This window comes from Achroia grisella, unplaced genomic scaffold (assembly GCF_030625045.1).
Source record: "Achroia grisella isolate CSIRO2021 unplaced genomic scaffold, CSIRO_AGI_Agris_v1 utg114, whole genome shotgun sequence".
NCBI classification, from domain to species: Eukaryota; Metazoa; Arthropoda; class Insecta; order Lepidoptera; family Pyralidae; genus Achroia; species Achroia grisella.
Genome location: NW_026712585.1, coordinates 300,848 through 317,059, shown reverse-complemented (window position 1 = coordinate 317,059; position 16,212 = coordinate 300,848). Strand labels below are relative to the sequence as shown.

The window sequence follows — 16,212 nt, the reverse complement described above, 5'->3', positions numbered from 1 at the left end:
AATCACATTCAAGACAAAACCAACAATATATTCTTAATTAAAAGCACTGAACATCACTATAAATATAATAATAACATTATAAACAAGTACTACGTAAAATATAACCTTCACGCAGTCAGTTGGGTAATATTAACCAAAATTGTCAACTTATTCACTACAAAATTACAACTAAAACCAGCCGACTATTAAGTTCACGTGTACCGAATAGTATTGATCGTAAAGCCTTATCGCAGACGGCGCGACGGGCAGCCTCTCAACACTCAATCATACCGGTGAAGCTTCAAAATAAACGAATAATGACCTTCTACGCCCTACAACCAAATATAGCATTTATAATACCTATACACATATAAAATCGATCGACTATATCAACGCACACCCAAAACTTCTAAGTTTAGAAAGGTGAAATTTGAACTCACCTTTATTTTAATAACATAAGTAATATCAAATATAAAATTTCAAATTGAATAGCAGTACGCTACACTAGTCTACTAATCGATAACTATGGAATATATAAAATTCTCCTGTCACACGTATTTGTGACAAACTCCTAAAGGGCTTCATGAAATTACGTATATATATTCGGTAGATTAAGGTAAGGTATTCGGTAGGACGTAAACTATTTTTCATACTTCTATGTGTTATAGATCCAGCTCCATTTTTTTTATTTTAAATTTACAAGCCTTCTATCATCAATCCCTATTTATTAATACCGATATCTGGGTCAGCTAGTTGTATATTTAATAAATATAAGTGTGAACAACATTCATATTTGAATTTAAACAATATAATAGTTAGTCTACTAGATTTGTACAAGTGTTTTGACATTAATATATAGCATTATAGATATGTTATATATGAGAGAAGGTGCTCTTCTTACAAATAAATAAATACGACAATAAATTATACACTTTAGGTAAACAAAAATATTTTCAAAGTCGATAAACCACTGAGTAAAATATCATTTTGTGTTTTACAAAAAACAATTGAATATAATCTCCTCTTTTATTACAATAGGTTAAAGAATACTTTTTAGATACACTTGCAACTAGTTGTACCCAACCAACGATTGAAAAGGAATGGAAACGCAAATTGAATGGGAAACCTCCCTGCATGAAAGGATTATCCTCGCCGTACTTTTTTTGTCCAGCTGAATAGATGGCATAAAAGTGCATGTATACTTTATAGGAAAAATGTAGCCCTCCATAATTATATCGAACCTTGTACAAAATAGTCTGCGTCAAAAGCTGTGTATCGGTTAGAGAAGGGTGAGATGTGGCAGTAAATTCCTCCCTAATGGCAACGCGTGAACCACTCGCGTCACGTGTCGATATAAACGATGGCTACTTAAAATCAGGTTGATAGTCAATTTAAAAAAAAAATCAAAATATTCATGTATATATGTCTACTACGGACTCTTATGATAATTATGTCTAATCTACCGTCAGTTCGGAATGATTTCGAGATGAGAAGAACTGACAAAAACTCAGCTCGTATTCTTTTCAAATAAATTTTATAGATACATGTTTACAATAATACAGATTCATTTTTAAATTCAATTTTGGGAGAATACAGTGTTCGTAACCCGAATAGACCAGTCCCCAAAAGCAGCACCCGTTCACTAGTAGACGGATGAGCCAGCCATCGTTGCACTCAATCATATTAGAGGGAGCACACCGACCCGGCCCACCACGTACCATAAGTTTAAACTTAATAATTTATAAAATTTGTTTCTCATGTCACGTAAAAAAACCCGTCATCTGCAAAGGCCTTAAGATATTTTAAAACCTTCCAGGTGCATACTAATTGCGTTAAATTCAGTTACCGAATACGCGAATGAACTGACTCATCATTTCCGAGGTAGCAGTAATGCTATAAATATGAAATTAGGTCAGTAGTTTTAACTTTGAGATTTACTTTTATTACATAACCGGCAAATGATAGAACTCACACTTTGTCGAGGTATATTCGAAATTAAAATGGTGTTACTCGACTCTACAAGTATGACTCATGAAGAGTTAGGTTCCGTAAGTATTAAAATTTTCGAGCAGTAAGCTAACTTTTGGAATAGACTAGAATCGATTCGAAACATCATCGACTATATGACATCCATACGTTATTTATAGCTACCCTTAGGAGCCTTCTCCAGATTTTAGAATACCTACATTAGCTTACGAAACCTTTATCGTATTGAACCCTAAAAATATTTTCAATATAATTATGTGATAAGTAATTTATTATTTTTTGTAAAAACATAATAGTTTCTGTTTACTTGCGCTGATATGATTTGTATATGTTGAAAATATAATCAATTTACGTAAAGCAGTTATAAAAATATTTAATAAGTAAAAGAGTACAATTTCAGAAGTAATTTGTTTCTAATTTGATTGTTTTTGTTTATATACATTAGATAATCATTAATATTTTTTATTGCTACCGTAGTATACGCTAATTTCAGGACATGTAATAACAGGCAGCGTGGCCGAGCGGTCTAAGGCGCTGGTTTTAGGCACCAGTCCGAAAGGGCGTGGGTTCGAATCCCACCGCTGTCATATCGTTTTTTGTAATTCTATGAATAGATAAAACGATATAATTTTACTTTAGTACATATACATTTCTTTAATTCTTAGTTGTTTATTTTTTTTATACATATAAAATTTGCTATAATAATTTTTACTATAAGTTTACGTTCTTAAGTGGTTATGATTAAGATTGTATATATGTTTTATATTTTTTTTAAACGATCTATTGTCTGTAAATCGCGTGATCGCCATCTCCATATTTTCAAATCAAAAGTATTTATTGCAATGAAGAATATGTGTTTTAATTATTATTGTAATTATCTTTGTCATTAGCCTATTTGCACCACTAATGATAAAGGGTCATTGCCATCGGTATTCTTTCATATATGGAAATGATAACTTCATTGCCAAGATGCATTTTTTTTTTAATTATGAACCATAGTGTAACGATGACTGTGGGGTTTATTAAAGAATTTTCATGTGGTATTATTATTATAGGGAGATTGTTGGCCCCGTTACTATCAATGTATTATGTCAGATCGACCACCATGCAGTTCTTTCTGGAAAATATTGTAGTTAATTCTTACTATTACTGTTCAAGTTTGTGTGCTAAACTTCAGCCTAAGCTGACTTGGTTATAGAAACAGATATGACCTTTAGATTATTATAGGCTTTATTATTATAAAAGAAAAATGTGAGATAAAAAGTAACATCTTTTTGGACTGTATGTTTCAAATTTATGGAATAACAGATTCTCCTTGTCTTTATATTTATATACATTTAAGAAAATGAAGATATAGTGATGAAACAAAAACAAATCTGCTTATAATCTGTATATAACTATATATATACAGATTATAAGCAGATTTGTTTTTGTTTGAATGAATACTCACAAAAGAGGATAATATATGTATGTACATAGTAAGGTCATTAAAGTCCCATACACACTTATAACATATAACTACAAAATGCATGCAAATTTTTAAAATAATATAGTTTATGATAAATTGTCTGTAGGTAGTAGTTATACTTTTCATCAGGTAGGACAGCAGATTATTTGCCATACCAGTAATATAAAAATATTTATTAGTTCACATAAATAATATTGGCCTCTACTTCAACAACAATATTAGTTCAAAATTAAAATGCATGTCTTTTCTTAAAGCCCTTCAGTACAAAATTCAATTAAAAATGTGCTTTTAATATAAAATTAATTCTACAGAAAATATACCCACATTTACATACCCATGTTTATTGGTAAATTGGATTTACCACAGGATTTGACAACACATCAGTATTAAGGATAATCCAACTAACCAATATAGACTATACAATAAACTAAAAACAAAAACAAATAGACCACAACTAAACACTGCTGGTAGATATGCTAAATATAATTATTGAAGGAATTGTTAATATGTCAAATACAAATATTATCAACTAAAAAATTCCATTTTCAAATATATAATACTTTTAATTAAATACTGTTACTCATCAAAAAGACTATTTCATAATTAAAATTATTCTTTAAATTGTCACATAATTAAACAAAGTTGGTATAATGAGAAATGAAAATGAAAGTGTGGGAGTAAGCTTGCTATTGTCTCATACCTATGTTGGTAATTGTAACATAACAATTAATAGACATACATACACATTTACTTTCATTATTTAGAAAAACTGTGTATAGATATATGTATTCTGATCATTATTCTCAGTCATGGGAGGACTGCTACTAATAAAAACTATTAGAAGCAGTAAAACAAAGAAGGCACCATGTCAAGTTGTCAGCAATATGCCCATCCATGGAAACCACTGTTAATTCTTAGTAATTTTGCAATGACAGTGGGCCATGTTTTCATCTTCACCTTTTCATATGTTACAGGAGCTGAAGTATGTAAAAAAACATGAATGTGATTTATCAATCACTTGATGATCTTACAGTCATCACATAATATCTGTGGTCATTTTCATGGTTGCCATTTCCATCATGTGTGCCAGCCATTTCATTTACATAAAAAAAATGCCCCATATTTGATGTAAATACCATGAGGTTAACTCTGTCATCCTACTGGACATCAGGAAGCATGGTTTTCTTATATTTTTAGGTAAGTTATGTTCCATTATGAAACACTTTTTGATAATATCATAAACATGACTGTAACTTTGTTTGCTACTTTTTTGACACTATAACAGTTTAACAATTTTTGAAGAATTAATATACTGTATACTGTAAGTGTGTATAACATGGCAAAAGGCATAGGCTATTTTTATGACATCAAACCAATGACCAGGATAATTATGTAAAAATAAGATTAATTTTTGAAAGGTGCAGTTTATCTATGACAGCACATTTGGCTATGTTTGTATCATAAAAGTCGAAGCAAGTGAAAATAACATTAGTTCAGTATCAGAGATGCTAATATTGCATTTAAGTAGAAGGTAAAAGCTACATAATAATGATATACTTTTATCTCTTATCTCAAAATATATTTAATAAGGTGACACATAATTATGTTGTAAACTAGATATAGATAGATAAGCTATTATAACCTGATGATCTAATTCAATCCAATAAACTATACACAATCAAAATAAGATTTAATTTGTATGACCCACCATCATTAAGCTAATTATGTTTTGGTTAAAGGAATCTATTCAAATATTTTATGTGTGTATGTGTGTGATTAATTAACCATGAGCTGTAACAGTCAATAAAATACACTAATGTTATAGGTCTAATAAAATGCATGACACCAAGTAAGTCTAATAAATTATTAGGTATTATTGTATAAATTAATAATTGCAAACTAAGGTAATTTAGAATTTTAAATAGAAAACGGTATAATTACATATTTTGTCTGTAGATTTTATTGAAATCAGAAACAGTATAAATGAATTTTATTATTAATTGTAGATTGACATCAATTATGTTAACTGTTTTAATTACTTATTAATAACACATATTAATAAACTGTTTTTGTTTAGTATCTAATTATTATTTTCATTAAGAATTTATATAACCACATCCTACCCACAATCGCCGAATAGTCTTAATTAATCGAGTTAAAAGTAAGTTATGTCCTTATCGCGAATATTATTTAAACGCCAAATTTAATGGTCAATATTTAAGCAATCACGGCTATTAAACGCGTAATTGTCAATTTAACTTTCTTATTTATAATATAACTAAGAAAAATTATATTTACTAACACCGTTCCTTTGCAACTTCGCTCCAAAAATTCTATTTCAAAATACAAAAAGACCACTTACTTTTTAGAAAAACAATGATGACGGGGTATAGCCAGATAGTATACAGCCTAAATTATATAGTTCCAAATGGCACTGTTCTTCAAGAAATAAAAAAACATTAAAAGGACACAAGTATCACCAAACAGAACCAAATAAACGTAGTCACTTCATCTCACACCCACGGACACAACTTTTCACGTCCATTTTGTGCGATAATTTCAATTAAATATTTACATTTCTAATCACATACTAGTATTGCAATATAGGAATACTATAATGATGGCAATTTTGTCATTCATTAAAACATAAGCGCCTCGCATAACCCGTGGGAAAATAGGATTTAAGCAGATACTATTAATTTACTAGTTACAAGAATTGATGTGATGAATTGTGCGTGACTGTGTGATGAGCATAGAGTAGTCTACAACAAGGCATAGATTACTTACAGATTACAGCACAGGTTTGAATTACTCCGAAACCCTATATGTTTGTCACATTTTGACTTATAAAATCACTAATGGGTTAGAAGAGATCGTATCTATCTGTCAATTCAAATTCGAACGTTGTCATAAGTTTTTATGATATTGATGAATGGCAGACTTAGAAAAATACTGCTTTGCTTTGTGGCACAGACCAATGAATACCAATAGACAAAATTTGTTTAGACAAAAGCTTGCGACTACAATGCTTTCAAAAATAAACACAATGATAATTTACGCCAGAACAAAGTGTAAAGCCCCACTTACAGAGGAAATGCAATAAATAAGCTACTAAATAAATAAAATATAGAGTCTACATATAAAGAGGAAACGTGATTTGTTGAACTTAAAGTAGAAATAAACTTTAATACTATGGTGCCCTCTATTGGGATAAATTATTTGTACTATATTCTATATTATAGTTGTTTTAGCGGATATCCCTACTAGAATATAGTAGGGATATTCGCTAAAACAACTATTTATCGACATCGGCATCAACAAAGAAAAGATTATATTGAATACTAGTTGTTACTGACAACTTTGTTATTTATCAGATAAACGATGTCTAGCCTCTAGGTAAAGAGTAAAGTAAATTGTTTAGGCTAGGACGGATATGCAATACAATCTATTTTTATGTCTAATTTCATTAAATATAATTTAGCCATTTGTAAAAACAGACAGGCACACTTAATCATTTATATTATATATTGTAAAATAAAAAGGTATTGAAATAACCATCCTCACATTTAAACAACATATTTGTATTAATTATAGTGGTAAACATACAGTCATTCTTATGGAATGTTATGATAGTCACATATTAAGACCACAGTGGGATTGATGATCTTGCAAACACAACTTCTGTTTATCTTGGGACTAGATGGCGCTGTGTGGATTGTTGAAAATAAAAAAAAGAACAATTTGAATTCTCTACTACTTTATATCTTGATAAATTATATACTTTATCTATTATATACCATTACATTACTTACCTATTATATACCATTACCATCTTATATTCCAGAATGGGTCACCATTACAACCCATTAAACAAAAGACCCTTATATTAGAAGGTCCATTCATACATATATCTTTGATCACAAAAATTATTTTTCCACAAATTATAGTAATATTTTCTTTTGAATAGTCATCTCTGTTTTCCACATAAAGATGTCTCCTGCTTTTTTAATTAGACTTTAACTTACTGATAAAAATGTGTTATGTATAAAAAAGTTGAAAACGTCCACCACCCTTTGATGGAATGTAATAGGAATATAGCAGAGGAACTATTTATTAAAACTTAATTTGATGTGGGTATTATTCAGAGTACTCGATGCTCTTTCTGAGATTGCACTTGTTTGTGCACTCATATAAGCAATTCCATGAATAGATCCCTCTCAGTAATTACTTATGTAATATTTCTTTGATATAATGAGGTTGGTAACAAAAACCCCAAAATCAATTCACATAATAAAAAAAATATGAAGTATATATTAAAAAATATTTTACCTATTCTACGTATACATAGTAGGTAAAGATCTCAATATATTTTTTTATAATAAATTATACTTAGTCCATTCATTTTTCACCAAATGCATACATTTGGTTTCAATATATGGATGTAAAGCTATGGAATTGTTTTAAGCATGTATTGAAATACAACATTACAAGGGTTATCAAGGAAAATCGATCAATTTCAAGGATGCATTATTTCAGTGGATGTACACAATAAATATTCTAAAGAGTACAAGGTATTATACTGTAATAGTTAAAAAAGGAGCAATATTCAATTCACATCGTATATTATTCCAAAACTTATAATTAGTATTTACAACCACTTCTTTCGTGACCGGAACCGATTTGAGAGCCAATACTCAATTTGAGGTTAGGTTTATCTTGTTGAAACGGTAGCCTCTTTCCTTGCAGCATCTTGCAATAATTGGGTATCAACTTCATCAGCTGGTAGTTGAACATAACGAACGACGGAGCCACGAATAAAACAGTTCTTCACTGATAGCATATGTGGATATTTGTCTGAATCTATAACGCTAATATCCGACAACTTTATATTCAAATATTGATCCACAGAATGTAACGTGCCGCATATGCTGAGATCATTTTTTAGTTCTACTACAACGTCTTTTCCAACCAAGGATTTGAAAAATGAATAAAATAACATTTTCCGCTTTGTTTTTGTGGTAAAATATGTAAACAAAACAAAAACAACAGAAGACTATTCGCTAGCCTCGCTTTGCTTTGCTTGACTTGACTGTTATAGATCAATCAATTGGACATTCATTCAGAGATTGTGTTTTGGAGGGCAAAATCATAGAGTAATATTAACTCATGAATCTGTCAGTCATATAATAGCTGTCAAATTGTATTATTGTCGGAGTATATTACATTATCAATTATATAAAACTTTTTTGTCCATTTTCGTTAACATTTGATTGTATCAAAAAGTACCTATTCATAATGTATCTTTTGTAATGACTTATCTATATTACAAACATCGAGTACTGTTGTTTTGTGTAACAATTTAATTTCCCACATAACAGATATCTATATAGATATCATCTATTTCCTATATAAAAAATGGAATGTAAATGTAAAATCAGTTTGTTTTTAACATTATTTCAAATATCTTAGTAACATGTCAAAGCTAAAAAAAGTAAAAAAAAAACAATTGTACTGCCAAAAAAATAATTTTTTTAGAGCTTTAAATGAATAAAGACGATAAAGTATAGTGTATAAACAAATATTATGACTTATATTTAAAAAGACAATTTATATCACACAAATTCGAAATGTAATAAAAAATCAGTAATATTAGTTTTGAACATACTTTATTTTTCCTTTATTTAGCTTACGCACTGTACAAATACATTTTTTGTCAATTTACAATCCTGAGATACACTTAAAAGCTAAAATTGTTCTATCACAATAAATAATTTACCGATCGATCTCACCGAAGACAACGTCAAGGGTGCCGATAATAGCGACAATATCAGCCAACATTAGCCCTTTACCGATTTTCTCTAAAGCAGCAAGATGAGCGAAGCCAGGCGCCTTGATTTTGCACCTGAAAAAATATATTACTTTATAATATTTAATTATTTTTCCTAATGAGAGAGCCTTTGTTTAAAGTTGAGTTCAGTGAGTTTATCTCACATATTTCCTGTAGCTGTCTTGTATACTCACAATACTTTGATTAGTTCAGAAGTATATAGCGTGTTAGATATATCTATACTAATATTATAATTAGGAGCTGTACCTATCTGTTTGTGTGTTACATTTCACAATTAAACATCTGAATATATATTTATGAAACTTGAGATAATGATGGTCATATTTTATAACAAAATCATTTCGATGAATTTGAAAATAACAGCAAGTTATTTAAAATTAATTAGTCAAATAATTTGTTACCTGTAAGGTTTAGAACCACCATCAGAGACAAGATAGATGCCAAATTCTCCCTTAGGCGCCTCCACGGCTGTGTAGGTGGACCCTGGTGGAACTTGGTAACCTTGTGTGAACAGCTTGAAATGGTGGATCAGTGCTTCCATTGATGTCTGTGAAATATAATGACGTCGTTATTAATCTAGTATTAAGATCAATAAAAACTAACTTAGTTTTTAAGTTAGGCCAAATTACACACAGTGAAATGAATATTCGTTAGGTAGTTTCAGAGTTTATTGCAGAAAAAAAATTATAAGAATTGTCACACAAAATCTCATAAATTAAAATGACATAACATTGATGTTTGGGGGAACTTATATATGATATGAAAGGGTATAATTATTATTGTTTTGGGTAATTTAATTTTCCCTTTTAATGCATCAAATGTAGCATAAGATATAAATGTTATTGCACCTTCATTTCTTCTCTAGAAGGCGGTGTTAACTTGGAATCATCTGTCTTGATCTCTCCAGCCGGCATTTGGTTGAGGCACTGCTCGATGATGCGGAGTGACTGACGCATCTCCTCAGCTCGACACAGGTATCTAATTATGTTAATGTTAACTGAGATTTGTTAAAGTTTTGATGTGTGTACTACAAGTTTTAATGACAGATATGTCATATAAACTGCAAATAAAAGTAATGGTAAGAAAGCTATGATCACAGATAGGATAATATTACATACTATGACTTAATGGCCCTCAGTATCGACAAAAACAAAAAACATCTGCATGGCCATCACATCAGCATATTTTAAATTTAAAAAGGAGAGTCTGTCAAAAAGCATTAATTGTAGTAAAGTAGTTTTATGCAGTACCGCCAAATAAATTTTACTGGCTCTTAAAATCGTGTAAATAACAATCAAGTAATATTAAGGTACACTGTTGTCGCAGGTTCAATCACCATTCCATTGATATATGTACATTATTATTATATGATTGTATTATATATTATTATTAAGTTATGTATATATATAATTACATTAAAAAATATATTTAAATATTTTGTATGTGATAAAGTTGTTCGCTTCAGCCTGCAAACTCTTTATTAGATTAATTCATTTCTTGCTTTTGCATTTCCAAACAAATATAAGGGTCTCTTCAAGTTGGTAAGTATTATAGGATACAACTCTCCATCTTAGGATTGTTAGGTTTTACTCTGACCATCACGTTAAGCGGAATCAAGCATATACCCAGTGCAAAATATATACATGTAAATAAAATTTGAGTGTCTGTTTGTAATATTAAATAACATTTTTTTACTACATGCATATGAATATTTTTTACAATTTTTGTCTGTCTGTCTGTTTGTTACGGCTAATCTCTGAAATGGCTGGACCCATTTTGACGGAATTTTTATTGGTAGGTAGCTAATGTAATAAGGAGTACTACTTTTAATTTAGAAAAATATTTTGTTTTAGAAAAATAGTTAACACTTTTGTTAAATTCCACAAGGACGAAGTCGCAAGTACAGCTAGTAAAAAATATAATTATATCAATAAGAGTGCATGTGGCCTAAAACTCATTATAACGTGTTATATGCGAGTGTTAAACTGTGTCTGAATGAGTGTCTTAACTATATTACCTATCGTAGCAGTCCCCGTTGGTGCCGATTGGCACGTCGAAGTCGAGCAGATGGTAGGCATCGTACGGCTGCGATTTGCGGAGATCCCACTTGATGCCCGACCCGCGGAGCATCACGCCGCTGTATTGTAAAGGTAATAAATTTTTAAGGAATCCCGAAATAAAAGAAACTAATAAATCATAGCTAGATTAATCATTAATCATCACAAATAACCGCTTAATTTTTTAAATTAATCCATATTTAAAGGAAACTAATTATCTGTTGAGTGACGTTGAGTTACGGACATATTTAACTATATTAAGAATATTTGTATTATTTGATTCTGTATATTTTTTATATATACATATATATAGTATTATTGTTAATTTTGTGCATATTTTAAATATACATATATTTTGTTTACTAACTAATGAGAGTGGTTAGTCATATATATATTTAAATATAAATTTATAATGTAAGATAGATACATTATAAATTTATAGAAAGTAGAAAGATACCAATATAACAAGTTACCCGGCCATTCTCTGCTATGGCAAGCAGACAAATGGCCAGGTGACTTGTTTTTTATACATGTATTATTGTACAACAAGTAACGAAAAAAATTTAAAAAAATCGGTACATTTGTGTAGGAGCTATAATGTCACAGATTTAAAACTTACATCAACTCAAATTAACGTTTTTAAAAGTATATTCAGTGTGTGTGTATTTCCCAGTTCAAGCAGTCCTATGCACAATTACGCGTGGTCATACTGTGTCCCTATCATTTACATAATCTATTATGTTATTACCTATGACTGTAAGTTAGAGAAGTAAATACCTGAATCCATAATTGAGGGCGTCCTGTGCGGTGACTATACCAATATCCTTGGTTCGCTGCACCCACAGACGGTTGGTGGTCAGCACGTCTTCCACCTCGTCGATGCGCTCTGCGAACTTGCTGCTGAATTCGTAGATGTCGTCCATGAGACCTAATGGCATATCCTGGCGGAACACCATCAATTTATATAGTTATAAATTAATGTATTACATAAATTAATTAATCTTAGGACATTTCACACATCTAGACCCAAATTAAGCTACCTAAAGCTTGTGTTATGGATACTAGACAACTGATACAAATATATAGATGTTTTTTTTTCGTAAATACAGTGGCCAGAGTACAGTACAGTACAGTACAGAGGCCGACAGTGTCTATTGTAACAGTGTATATTTCTTTGTCTTATTTTTTATATAATTGGATTGGCTAAAAACTTTACAACCCACTATGGTAAGTCGGTAACTGTCGCCTATTTATATGAACTGCACTAACGTTATCAATTTATGCCCATAATACCACTCATGCCTCTTATCCTGTAATTTTATGTACAACCAAAACACAGCTTACATATTTCAGGTGCTTGGCAGCTGAAATAGGGGAGGCATGTGCCTTAACTTCATTGCTTATTTTCTATTTACCTGAATACAGATATAAAAGTAAAACTACAACAGAAAAGGTAAACTTACAATAGCTACTCCTCCAGGTCTAATGTAAGCGGCGTGCATCCTAGCGCCGCTGACTCTCTCATAGAACTCCATCATCTTCTCTCGCTCCTCGAACAACCAGAAGAATGGCGTGAGTGCGCCTACGTCGAGCGCGTGGGTGCCGATGGCCATAATATGATTTAGTATGCGAGTTAACTCCGCAAACAGACCTAAAAAATTAGTTACACTGAAAATGATACAACAGAAACATACAGTTTAGAGGTTTAGCACGCCATCTCACTTCCGACAGCGGGTTCGATTCCTCGAAGATTAGTGTTCATGAGTATGATTGTCTGTATTGTCTGTTTTAGGTACTTCTAGAGACTATATTTATTTATTTATTAAAAGTTTAATGCACATAATTGAAAGTACATATGGCGGACTTAACACCATGCGGCAATATATATATATATATCTCTTCTATAAGCCCAACTGATGATATAGGACAATCCATGCATATCACAATGACATCATGAATATCACAAATTCAAGTAATCAGAGATGTCTATTCTATTCTCCATTATGTTACCCTGTAATTTCACTGTCACATTTCATTCTATGACTTAAACACAGCTTATAAACCAAACTGCTCTAGCTTATAAATCAAGCTGAAACAGTTGCGACAGAGATAATATGTACAACTGATTTTGGAACAGTTACACTATCATATATCAGCTTGATTGCCGATCTCCCAAAGTTGATAAAAATAACAAAAAATAAACATACATCTAATGTACTTGGCACGCAGAGGCACATCGATGTTAAGCAACTTCTCTACCGCCAAACTGTAGCACTGCTCATTGCACATCATGGAAACGTAGTCTAGTCGATCGAAGTATGGCAGCGCTTGTGTGTATGTCTTGTACTCAATAAGCTTCTCTGTGCCACGGTGGAGCAGTCCGATGTGAGGATCCGCTGCACGAACTGTCTATAAAAGTAAAGTAATAATATCGTGAGACATTAGGGCATCTGACACGGTTCAGAGACGTACTATGAGAATTGTCAATGATCCCAATGTCTCATACGGCATCGAATCACTTAGCTTGAGGCGAGACTTCGCATTCCTTTGTATGTTCTACGGAATATACAAAGGATTATGTTTTGAAGAATTGTTTGACATGATGCCCACGGCCCAATGTACGCGCATGTGACCCGTATGGTTGTTTGCCACCTAAGTGGTATGTAAAAAAAAAAAATGTAAAAAGATATAGAGCATGAATAATACTTGGAACAGCTATATCGATTAAGGATAATTAAAAGATAATGCTTAGAGGATCTTTTTATTATAATATAATACCTCTCCATCAAGCTCAAGCACCAAACGAAGCACTCCGTGAGCAGCAGGGTGCTGCGGACCGAAGTTCAACACCATATTGCGTACTTGTTTCTCAGATGGCGTGATTATGCCTAAAAACAATTGAGTATTAATGTATGACAATAATAATTTTACCATTCTAGAAAGTAATTTGCCTGGATACACACTCTCACACATTTCAGTAGAAAGTATGTGGATTGAGGTCAGGTCAGTTAGCCCATCATGCAAATTACTAAAAAATGAGTATTATAATTGTTAGGAATGGGGTAATCAGTCCACATGTATAAAGAATATATGTTTATTGCATGCTACATTACCTACCATTATATGGGGCATGTTTGAGCAGTGATGTAACTTCATCAGGGTACATATCGAACTCTTGAAAAAAGACTACATTGAGCTCTACCTACAGCGACTCTAAATCAATAACTTTTCCTCACAAAGTCTGCATCCGGCATCCATCTAAAAAATGAGTCTTATAAGTATAAAGAATATATGTTTACTGCATGCTATATTACCTACCATTATATGGGGCATGTTTGAGCAGAAAAAAACAAAGTCTGCATCCGGCATGTAATTCATACAATATTGACTGTTTAAGTTAAATCAATCTATGTTAGAATACCATGATCAGTATTAATTTGCTAATCTAAAGCTAATTGTAGACTTCTCTTTCACATTTGTTATTTAATAATTATTTAAAACATACAAATAAATTTTATGTATAGGCATATCTATTATTACTATTATTCTGTGCACTATCTATAGTTGACTAGTAGAAAATGTCACATTTATATTTTATATTATTTGCATTAGTGTAGTTATATATATAAATAATATGATTTTATGTCGTTATAGATTTGTAATTTAGAGAATATTTGATCATGTCATGCAAATATTTGTATCTATTGTTTGTACCATACATTTAAAAGCATCGACAATCTATTTTGATAAACTGCAAGCTAATTTAAATAAATATTTTCTAAATATAAAGAGCAGGACTTGATATATAGTTTAATTACATGTATTGAGAGTAATTAATAATTTACAAAAACACACTTCATTTGGGATGTATAATTATGATGACAATTCTTAATCAAATATATAATACCTACCAATTAATTTGATGCCAAGTACTACTATGGTTTAAAAAGTGTACATATAATATAAACAAACAATAGGCTTATTGTTAGTTTATTTATATACAAAAGTCAGAAAAAACTTGAAGTCAATATTACAGATATTTTGGCACTCTAATGAGTAGCTGTTTCATTAGGCGTTGAAAAACTGAAAACCATATCTATCCTATTAACTAGGAAGATAAGAAAGTATTTAGTGAATAATAATAATGAGATAAAGAGTGTTTTAAAAACCAAATTTATACAAAACAATATATTGCAGCAAATAACAAAATTACGTAATGAACTTCACGACGGAAATTAAAAACTATGTCATTTATAGTCGACTGAAACACTCACTTTACATTATAAACCGCTGGTAGATTATTAAGTAACAATTTAGTCTGCCCAGAAGCAGATTTACGGAGCAAAACATTTAATAACGAGGCCATTTTCGGGCCAAAATAATGATTCTTGAAAAATATGTACCAGCCAGGCAGGGCCGGGTTATAAAATGTTAAGCTGTCAGTGTCAATTTTGACAAATTACTGTCATTGTCAAGTAATGGTAAATTTTCATTCTTTCATTCAAATAATTTAGTAAGTCAGTATTCACTATGATTCTAGTAGTATGAGTGATAATTTGCTTTGTGGAGCTTTCTTTACAAAAGCCTTTCTATTTCAGTTATAACAATAATATTTTTCTAAAAAACGTTTACGAAAAGTCTATCTACCGTATACCACCCGAAAGACAATAAATATTAGTATAGCACTAATATTTACTGTCTTTCGGGTGGATTGTGAAAATACCCTGCCTTATTTCTTAATAATAGCTGTGATAATAGTAACTTAGTATTGCAGCTATTTTAGAGCAATAAAAATATTATTATTATGTATATGTAACACACATGTGAAGACCTTTCACCCTCTGGTATACTTTGGTTTCGCATTTATCCAAAAC

At 30.9% G+C, this 16,212-nt stretch overlaps 2 protein-coding genes and 1 non-coding gene across 3 annotated transcripts; 1 reads left to right on the top strand and 2 right to left on the bottom strand.

Annotated features, from left to right (window-relative positions):
* Window positions 1-2,472: 2,472 nt before the first annotated feature.
* Window positions 2,473-2,552, top strand: Trnal-uag (transfer RNA leucine (anticodon UAG)). The gene has a single exon. It is a non-coding gene; the product is annotated as a tRNA-Leu (tRNA).
* Window positions 2,553-7,826: 5,274 nt separating this feature from the next.
* LOC131850815 (U6 snRNA-associated Sm-like protein LSm2) lies at window positions 7,827-8,530 on the bottom strand. Its single transcript, XM_059201183.1, has one exon. It carries the CDS (start codon window positions 8,430-8,432, stop codon window positions 8,145-8,147), a length of 288 nt encoding a protein of 95 aa, XP_059057166.1. The 5' UTR covers window positions 8,433-8,530; the 3' UTR covers window positions 7,827-8,144.
* A 409-nt stretch (window positions 8,531-8,939) lies between these two features.
* LOC131850999 (NADH dehydrogenase [ubiquinone] iron-sulfur protein 2, mitochondrial) lies at window positions 8,940-14,502 on the bottom strand. The gene is made up of 9 exons (XM_059201426.1): window positions 14,456-14,502; window positions 14,117-14,226; window positions 13,546-13,747; window positions 12,802-12,989; window positions 12,116-12,279; window positions 11,299-11,418; window positions 10,130-10,259; window positions 9,683-9,828; window positions 8,940-9,335 (listed from the first exon to the last, which is right to left on the bottom strand). Exons 2-9 carry the CDS (start codon window positions 14,189-14,191, stop codon window positions 9,206-9,208), a joined length of 1,155 nt encoding a protein of 384 aa, XP_059057409.1. The 5' UTR covers window positions 14,192-14,226; window positions 14,456-14,502; the 3' UTR covers window positions 8,940-9,205.
* Between the last annotated feature and the right edge of the window lie 1,710 nt (window positions 14,503-16,212).

Coding starts and splice junctions, on each gene's coding strand:
- LOC131850999 (XM_059201426.1), bottom strand. CDS start 14,191: ATGGTGTTGAACTTCGGTCCGCAGCACCCTGCTGCTCACGGAGTGCTT. Junction 10,260..11,298: donor AACGGGGACTGCTACGATAG/GTAATATAGTTA, acceptor TAACATAATTAG/ATACCTGTGTCGAGCTGAGG. Junction 9,829..10,129: donor CTTCTAGAGAAGAAATGAAG/GTGCAATAACAT, acceptor TATATTTCACAG/ACATCAATGGAAGCACTGAT.
- LOC131850815 (XM_059201183.1), bottom strand. CDS start 8,432: ATGTTATTTTATTCATTTTTCAAATCCTTGGTTGGAAAAGACGTTGTA.